Raw genomic sequence first — 8754 nt, 5'->3', positions numbered from 1 at the left:
GGCTGTACTGCTGTGTCCCCGCCCCATCATGGCTTCCAACCATGACTAAACATTTCTATTATATCACCCTGATTATATAATGATATCATTGCCCCCATCACCCCCCATCATTCCAATGTCCCCCCCCATAACCCCCCATCTTCCCAACGTCCCCCCATCATCAACCCCAGAGCAGTGCCCACAGTGTCACCCCATTGTGACACTGAGATCTGCACCCCTGTGTCCATATACTGTGCTGTCGTTTCTTCTCTATCCATAATCCTCCCCTTTAGGAACAGGTAGATATAATTATTAACCTGTTATTGCTTCATTTTTGGCTTTGTTCCTGATTGGAGCTGTTATGTAACATCCTGATTGGGCACCTGCTGAGGGGAGGGGCCAACCCCATGGGCACAGGTGGGGGCCGTTGAGGGGTGGATTGTGATTGGTTGGAGCCTGGCTCCTCCCCTCCTTGATTGGTATTTAAGGGCTGGGAAGGGCAGGGGGCAGCATCAGTTCCTGCTCAGTGCTCCTATGGGAGCATTGGGGGTAGTGGATTCTCCTTCCTGCTGCTTTTGAGCTCTGGATACCATATGGGATGCAACTCTGCTTGGAGATCCTTTTCTTTGGGGTATAAGGTGAGTGTCTGGCTTTGCTATGGGGTAAGGAATTTCTTCTTTGTTACTGTTCTGATGTCTTCTCCTTTTGGTTGCTTATGGATGTGTATGAGAAGGAGCCGAATTCTGGCACCTGCTTCTTTTGGATGGAGGGCTCAGCCTTCAGAATAGGGTGGGTGATCCCTTCTTTCTATTTGGGGTTGAAAGGAGGAGGATGGAACGGGTCCCTTTGGGATGCTCCATCCCTAGAGGTGTTTGAGGCTGTGGGACCCCGGTGTGGTGTTTGGGTAATGTCCCCATAGCAGGGGGGTTGAATGGAGATGGTCGTGATGGTCTTCAGTGCTGATCATCATTTGAATCTATGTTCATATATTGCAGAGTGTCAGCCCCAATGTTGGATGCTATGGGACGCTGTTCATCATCATCTCCATCTGGATTTGGAGCCATTGGCTGCTGCTCTCTGGACTCACTTCTACAGCCAGTTCTTCATCCATCTCATCATCTTCCCATCCAGTTGGTGTCTTCATCACTTGGACATGAGGACACTGTGGGGTCCTGCATCAGAGGCCTTGTTGAAGTCTAAGTAGATGATATCAGCAGGTCTTCCTTCATCTACTGATGTATCAGTGCCATCATATAAGTCTATGAGGTCAGTCAAGGAGCATTTGCCCTTGGTGAGGCTGTGCTGGTTCTCCATCATCACCTCCTGCCTTCCGTGAGCCCTGGGTCCTTCTATGAGGATCTCCATCATCACCTCCTGCTTCAATGAGCCCTGGGTCCTTCTATGAGGATCTCCATCATCACCTCCTGCTTCAATGAGCCCTGGGTCCTTCTATGAGGATCTGCTTTGTGGTCATTCCCAGCACAGCAGTGGGACCGACGGCTCAGCCGTTCCTGGGCTCATCCCTTCTACCTTCCTACAAAGGAGTGCCATGTTGGCCGTGTTTCTGCTCACCGGACTGCACCCCATTGTCACCACTTCTCAGTCTGCGATGCATCTCATCTGGACTCATAGACTGTTTGATTTCAAGACCTTGGTTGGTCTTGCACTGGGTTGTTGACCTTATAAGGTCCAATGGGGTCTTATGTGGGGCCCTATTGGTTCCAATGGGGTCTCATGGGGCCCTATTGGTTCCAACATCCCTCCCTACCAAAGCCAAGGTGAGTGCTGTGTCTATGAGCTGCCCTGCAGATGTGGGCAGTGCCTTCATTGCTGTGTTGTGTCCTACAGGTTCCAGCAGAGCACAGAGATGTGCGGCTCCTGTTGAGAGCAGCGAGGAACAGAAACCTGCATTGCCTGGACCCAGCTTTGCTGATGGTAACTCTCAGCCCAGCAGGTAAGGGCAGCACACACAATTGCTTTTTATCTGTTACATACTGAAATTGAAGGTAATGTTCCATTATTATAATGATAATATCTGCTCTCATCCTTCTGCATTCTCTTTTCCTCTGTTCTCTGCTGTTTCTCCAGCATTTCCTGCAGTGTTTCCTTTGTTCTCACTTTATGTTCTGTTCATTCTATGGGCCTTGTTGTTCATTTTGGTGCTTCATTCCCTTCAGCCTTTCATTCCATGTTGGAGTTCCAAGCAGTTTCCTCTGCCGCCTTGCCCCCCATCTTGATGTTTCTTGTAGTGCCCTTTTGGGCCTTGCCCTCCATCTTGATGTTTCTTGTAGTGCCCTTTTGGGCCTTGCCCCCCATCTTGATGTTTCTTGTAGTGCCCTTTTGGGCCTTGCCCTCCATCTTGATGTTTCTTGTAGTGCCCTTTTGTGCCTTGCCCCCCATCTTGATGTTTCTTGTAGTGCCCTTTTAGGCCTAGCCATTCATCTTGGTGTTTGCTGCAGTTTTCTCTTCAGCTTTGCCCTCCATCTTGATGTTCCTTGCAGTGTTCTTCTGGGCCTTGTCCTCATCTTGATGTTCTGCGTGATGTTCCCTTGGGCCTTGCCATCCATCTTGATGTTTTACATGATCTTTTTTGGCCCTTGCCCTCCATCTTGATGTTTCAGCAGTTCTGTTTTGGGCCTTGCCCTCTGTTTTGCAGTTCCATGCAGTGTTCTTTTAGGCCTTGCCCTACATCTTGATGTTGTATGTGCCCTTTTGGGCCTTGCTCTCCATCTTGCTGTTCCTTTAATGCCCTTTTGGGCCTTGCTCTCCATCTTGCTGTTCCCTGCCATGTTCTCTTGGGACATGCCCTCCTTTTTGTTGTTCCTGCAGTGTTCTTTTGGTGTTTCCATTTGGCCTCCTACGCTGCCTTTCCTTTGCCCTCTGTTCTTGGTGTTTCATACCACTCTCCTCGCTGTTGCTTTCCCTTGTGCTTTCCCTTGGCTGTTCTCTTACTGCTGCCCTTGCCTTACTGTTGGTGTTTGCTTTGCTTTTCTTTTGTTGGGGCTTTCTGTGCTTGTTCTGCTGCCTTTGCCTTTGGCTCTATGGGGTTTGCTGGGAGGCAGCATTCATGGTAATCGTGACCTTAAGGGAACTTTATGGGATAATTGCAGGAACTTTATGGCCTTAATGGGAAATTTAGTGATAATTGCAGTTTTCTGTAGAGTATCTGTAAATCTAACCCTTTGTTTTTAAGTAACCTTCATTCTAATCATAGTGCAAAATACCATTTTAAAGTAACTGCACCTTTAACCTTAGAAATAGCATTACTTCTATTTCTAATAGTATTTATTCCATCCCTAATAGCATGGATTCTATCCTACTGATGAGAGCAGCGAGGAACAGAAACCCGCATTGCCTGGAATGCTCCAGACCCAGCTTTATTGATGGTAACTCTCAGCCCAGCAGGTAAGGGCAGCACACACAATTGCTTTTTACTTGTTCCATACTGAGATTGAAGGTAACGTTCCATTATTATAATGATAATGTCTGCTCTCGTCCTTCTGCATTCTCTTTTCCTCTGTTCTCTGCTGTTTCTCCAGCATTTCCTGCAGTGTTTCCTTTGTTCTCACTTTATGTTCTGTTCATTCTATGGGCCTTGTTGTTCATTTTGGTGCTTCATTCCCTTCAGCCTTTCATTCCATGTTGGAGTTCCAAGCAGTTTCCTCTGCCGCCTTGCCCCCCATCTTGATGTTTCTTGTAGTGCCCTTTTGGGCCTTGCCCCCCATCTTGATGTTTCTTGTAGTGCCCTTTTGGGCCTTGCCCCCCATCTTGATGTTTCTTGTAGTGCCCTTTTAGGCCTAGCCATTCATCTTGGTGTTTGCTGCAGTTTTCTCTTCAGCTTTGCCCTCCATCTTGATGTTCCTTGCAGTGTTCTTCTGGGCCTTGTCCTCATCTTGATGTTCTGCGTGATGTTCCCTTGGCCCTTGCCCTCCATCTTGATGTTTCAGCAGTTCTGTTTTGGGCCTTGCCCTCTGTTTTGCAGTTCCATGCAGTGTTCTTTTAGGCCTTGCCCTACATCTTGATGTTGTATGTGCCCTTTTGGGCCTTGCTCTCCATCTTGATGTTCCCTGCAGTGTTCTTTATGGCCTTGCTCTATTTTGCAGTTCCATGCAGCATTCTTTTGGGCCTTACCCTCTGTTTCATTGTTCCCTTTGTTGTTGTCTTGGTGCTCCACGCTGTTTTGCCTTTGGCCTTTGTTCTTGGTGTTTCCTATAATGGTCTGTTTGCTGTTGCTTTTGCTTTGGCTTTCCCTTGGCTTTCCTTATTGCTTTTGTCCTTGTCTTACCCTTGGCTGCTTGCTTTGCTTTTCTGTTGCAGTGTCTTTCTGTGGTTGTTCTGCTTGTGTTTGGGATTTGCTGGGAGGTTTTGTTTGTGTTAATCTTGATCTGCTCCCCCGGCTTAATGCGGGTTGTAGTGATAAAGTCTGTAACCTGTATTTGTTAATGGAACCGATATTTACCTAATATTTACCCAATACTAAAGGTGTCTGTTATGATAAATGCAGTCATAAAAGTGATGCTCAGTGATTTATGTGAAAGTCACTTTAATTATGATTGTAGTGTGGGATACAATTGTTAAACTTACTGCAAATCTAGACTTAAAAGTAGCATTAATTATATCCATAATAGCATTAATTATATCTTTAATAGCATTAATTCTAGCCCAGTGCCTTCATTGTCATGTTGTGTCCAACAGGTTCCAGCAGAGCACAGAGATGTGAGGCTCCTGATGAGAGCAGCGAGGAACAGTAACCTGCATTGCCTGGACCAGCTTTGCTGATGGTAACTCTCAGCCCAGCAGGTAAGGGCAGCACATAGCAATTGGTTTTTACTTGTTATGTACTGAGATGTGAGGTTAGTGTTTTTGACTTCATTTTTGCACTCCGTGGTGTCCTATGGGCTGTCTGTGCTTGTCCTACTGTGTTGTCTTTGTGTTTGGTCTTTGCTGTTGCTCAGTTGTTTCTTGCAGTGTTTTCCTTGCCCTCCATTTTGGCGTTCCTTGCGTTGTTCTCTTAGGCCTTGCCCTCCATTTTGGCGTTCCTTGCATTGTTCTCTTAGGCCTTGCCCTCCATTTTGGTATCCATTGCATCATTCTTTTGGGTTTTGCTGTCCATTTAGGCATCCATTGCATCATTCTTCTGGGCTTTGCCGTCCATTTAGGCATCCATTGCATCATTCTTTTGGACTTTGCCGTCCATTTTGCCATTCCTTTTCTTGTTCTCTTGGGCTTTGCCCTCCTTTTCAGTGTTCCCTGCATCCTTTTGTAGGCCCTTGCCCAATATTTTGATATTCTCTTGGGTGCTTTCTTCCATTTTGCAGTTGCCTGCATCATTTTGTTGCGCCTTAATGTCCCTATTCCTGTTCTCTGCAGTGTTTTGTGTTGTATTATGTTCTGTTTTGATGTTTTTTGTGCTGCTCTTTTGGGCCTTGCTGTTCATTTTGGCATTCTCTGTGTTCTTCTTTTGTACTTTTAGCTCCATTTTGGTGTTTATTGTAGCAAATTTTTGGGCCTTGCCCACTATTTTACATTTTCATGTCCCACTTGCTATAGCCCATTGATCTAACTATCTGCTTTTCTTCCTTAGGGCCCTTATATTCCCTGGCTGATGGATGTTCCCCTTTGATGCAGCACTCCATGCTGCCATGCAGGCGTTTAATAAAGCTTTGGGGGGCTGACGATCCATCACAACACCACATCAGCTACATATTAGTCAAGTAACCTCCATTTAATTGGAATTAGCTTTTGAGTTAAGTTCTGTTAATCAAATTGGTTTAAGGTTTGTGTTCAGTTAACCTTACCCAAATTGGTTTTAGATTTGACATCACACTTCAACAAATTGGTTTTAGCTTAGTAATCTATTAACTTCACCCACACTGGGTTTTGTTTTGTAATCATATCACTGCAACTAAATTGGTTTTTGCTTTGTTGTCAGTTAATCTTAATGAAATTGGTTATAGCTTTTCAATTAATTCTTTTAACAAAATTGGCTTTAGCTTTCAATCAGTCATTGTTAATCAAATTGGCTTTAGTTTTGCCATTTTATTTTTAATTAAATTGACTTTAGTTTTCTAATTTTTTAATGTTACTTAAATTGGTTGTAGCTTTACAACCATTTAAGTATAATCTAATTGGCTGTAGCTTTGCAGTCATTAAATTTTAAACTAATTGGCTTTAACTTTGCTATTATTTAACCTTAACCAAATTGGTTTAAGGTTTGATTTCAATTAATATCAGCCAAATTGGCTTTATTTATCCTTGCTTACGGGGCTGGGCTAGCCCACTTTTTTTCTATCCGGGCTAACCCAGCCCCGTAACCAACGCCCACAGCCTGAGGGAGCTGAGTTGCTTCCCGGCCACTCTTTGACTCGTGCCCATTTGTGGCCACTCTTTGACTTGCGTCCATTTGCGGCCATTATAAGATTTACGCTGATTTCAGTGTGTGCAATTATTTTTTGTCAACCAAATTGGCTTTTGTATTGGACTCAATTAATTTCAACCCAAATTGGCTTTAGCTTTGCATTCAATTATTGTCAACCAAATTGGATTTTGCTTTGGAATCTAATTATCTAATTCAGATTGGCTTAAGTTTTGCAATCAATTAATCTCAGCTAAATTGGCTTTAGGTTTAAAATTAATTTATGTCAACTAAATTGGCTTCAAATTAACTCAAATTAACTCAAATTAACTCAAATTAACTCAAATTAACTCAAATTAACTCAAATTAACTCAAATTAACTCAAATTAACTCAATTTAATTGGCTTTATTTTTCAAATCAAATTATTTTAGCCAAATTGGCTTTATTTATCCTTGCTTACGGGGCTGGGCTAGCCCACTTTTTTTCTATCCGGGCTAACCCAGCCCCGTAACCACTATCTATGGCCTGAGGGAGCCGAGTTGCTTCCTGGCCACTCTTTGACTCGTGCCCATTTGCGGCCACTCTTTGACTTGCGCCCATTTGTGGCCATTATGAGAGTTACGCTGGTTTCAGCGCTGTGCTGCCATTTTGAATGTGCCACATTGGCTTTAGCTTTGCAGTCAATTATTGTTAATCAAATTGGCTTTAATACTGAGTCCATTCATGTTTGTGTTATTGATTTCAATTTTGCCTTGCTGTGTATATAATGCGCTGATGCTGTAATTGTACCTTGTGCCATGCAATGTACTGTGTATTTGGATGCTGTGTCTGTCAACTGTGCTGTGCTCTGTACTCAACATGTAGATGCTGCGCCTGTAACCCGGGATGGACAATTTGCTGTGTATATGGATGTTGTACATGTAAAATGTATTGTGCAATGTGCTCTATGTGTTGATGTGATGGTTGAACATTGTGCTGTGCCATGTTCTCAATGTATCAATGCTGCGCCTGTAAACTGTGTTGTGCTCTGTATTGACTGTGCTGATGTTTGTACTCAATACTGGGATCTTGTGAGTTGTATCTTGTGCTATTTGTACTGCATATCTGGATGTTGTGCCATGTACTGAACTGCTGTATCCACTTTGTGCTTGTAAATATGATGTTGTTGCTGTATTGTGTTTGTACTATTGTATGAGTTGTATATTGTGTTGATGGAGCTGTAATAAAGAAACAGTTGTGGTGTGTCGTTAATTGTCATCTGCAGGCGATGGAGCAGAATCTAAGGTAGGTGTGACAGGTAAGTGGGGCATGGTAGTACTAGAAGGGCTGTTAGTTCAGTGTATGTAGTTGTTGTAGTTGTTCAGGTTGGTTCTGAGTTTGGTTGTAGCTGCAGTAAGTCAGATTGTGTGTGTAGTTGGTCACATTGTCAGTGCAGTTGTTGATGAACTTAGTTTGTGAGTGTAGATGTGCAAGTTGTTGGTGAACTTAGTTTGTTGGAGCTGGTTGCCTTGTTGTTGTAGTTGGTCATGTTGTGTGTGAACTTGGTTGGCAGAGTAGCTCAGTTTTGTGCTGAATGTTGTTTGTGAGCGTAGCTGGTCCAGTACCTGGAGATGTGGAGTTATAAGTGTAGTTGGTTGAGTTCCTGTTTAACTTTGGTTATAAGGACAAGTTCTTGTGAGTTGGGTTATAGGGTTATAGGGTTATAGGGTTATAGGGTTATAGGGTTATAGGGTTATAGGGTTATAGGGTTATAGGGTTATAGGGTTATAGGGTTATAGGGTTATAGGGTTATAGGGTTATAGGGTTATAGGGTTATAGGGTTATAGGGTTATAGGGTTATAGGGTTATAGGGTTATAGGGTTATAGGGTTATAGGGTTATAGGGTTATAGGGTTATAGGGTTATAGGGTTATAGGGTTATAGGGTTATAGGGTTATAGGGTTATAGGGTTATAGGGTTATAGGGTTATAGGGTTATAGGGTTATAGGGTTATAGGGTTATAGGGTTATAGGGTTATAGGGTTATAGGGTTATAGGGTTATAGGGTTATAGGGTTATAGGGTTATAGGGTTATAGGGTTATAGGGTTATAGGGTTATAGGGTTATAGGGTTATAGGGTTATAGGGTTATAGGGTTATAGGGTTATAGGGTTATAGGGTTATAGGGTTATAGGGTTATAGGGTTATAGGGTATAGGGTTATAGGGTTATAGGGTTATAGGGTTATAGGGTTATAGGGTTATAGGGTTATAGGGTTATAGGGTTAGGGTTAGGGTTAGGGTTAGGGTTAGGGTTAGGGTTAGGGTTAGGGTTAGGGTTAGGGTAGGTTAGGGTTAGGGTTAGGGTAAGGGTTAGGGTTAGGGTAAGGGTTAGGGTTAGGGTTAGGGTTAGGGTTAGGGTTAGGGTTAGGGTTAGGGTTAGGG

General features: G+C 43.6%; 1 protein-coding gene across 2 annotated transcripts; it reads left to right on the top strand.

The window, feature by feature from the left end:
* Positions 1–1311: 1311 nt before the first annotated feature.
* LOC146752612 (uncharacterized) lies at positions 1312–6118 on the top strand. 2 transcript variants are annotated; one of them, XR_014940536.1, is made up of 5 exons: positions 1312–1757; positions 1828–1933; positions 3283–3384; positions 4675–4779; positions 5564–6118. XR_014940536.1 is itself a non-coding variant. In XM_085531686.1 (4 exons), exons 1-4 carry the CDS (start codon positions 1682–1684, stop codon positions 4697–4699), a joined length of 309 nt encoding a protein of 102 aa, XP_085387812.1. In that variant the 5' UTR covers positions 1312–1681; the 3' UTR covers positions 4700–5045. The 2 variants fall into 2 exon arrangements, 1 of the variants encoding a protein (XP_085387812.1); XM_085531686.1 differs by lacking the exon at positions 5564–6118 and having other exon boundaries at positions 4675–5045.
* Positions 6119–8754: the final 2636 nt, after the last annotated feature.

Source organism: Coturnix japonica, unplaced genomic scaffold, assembly GCF_054131305.1.
Source record: "Coturnix japonica strain WE unplaced genomic scaffold, WE-NBRP24 Scf043, whole genome shotgun sequence".
Taxonomy (NCBI): domain Eukaryota; kingdom Metazoa; phylum Chordata; class Aves; order Galliformes; family Phasianidae; genus Coturnix; species Coturnix japonica.
Note: the sequence above shows the minus strand (reverse complement) of the source record. Positions and strands in the feature narration are given on the sequence as shown.

Coding starts and splice junctions, on each gene's coding strand:
- LOC146752612 (XM_085531686.1), top strand. CDS start 1,682: ATGTGGGGCCCTATTGGTTCCAATGGGGTCTCATGGGGCCCTATTGGT. Junction 1,934..3,282: donor GGTAACTCTCAGCCCAGCAG/GTAAGGGCAGCA, acceptor CATCCCTAATAG/CATGGATTCTATCCTACTGA. Junction 3,385..4,674: donor GGTAACTCTCAGCCCAGCAG/GTAAGGGCAGCA, acceptor TGTGTCCAACAG/GTTCCAGCAGAGCACAGAGA.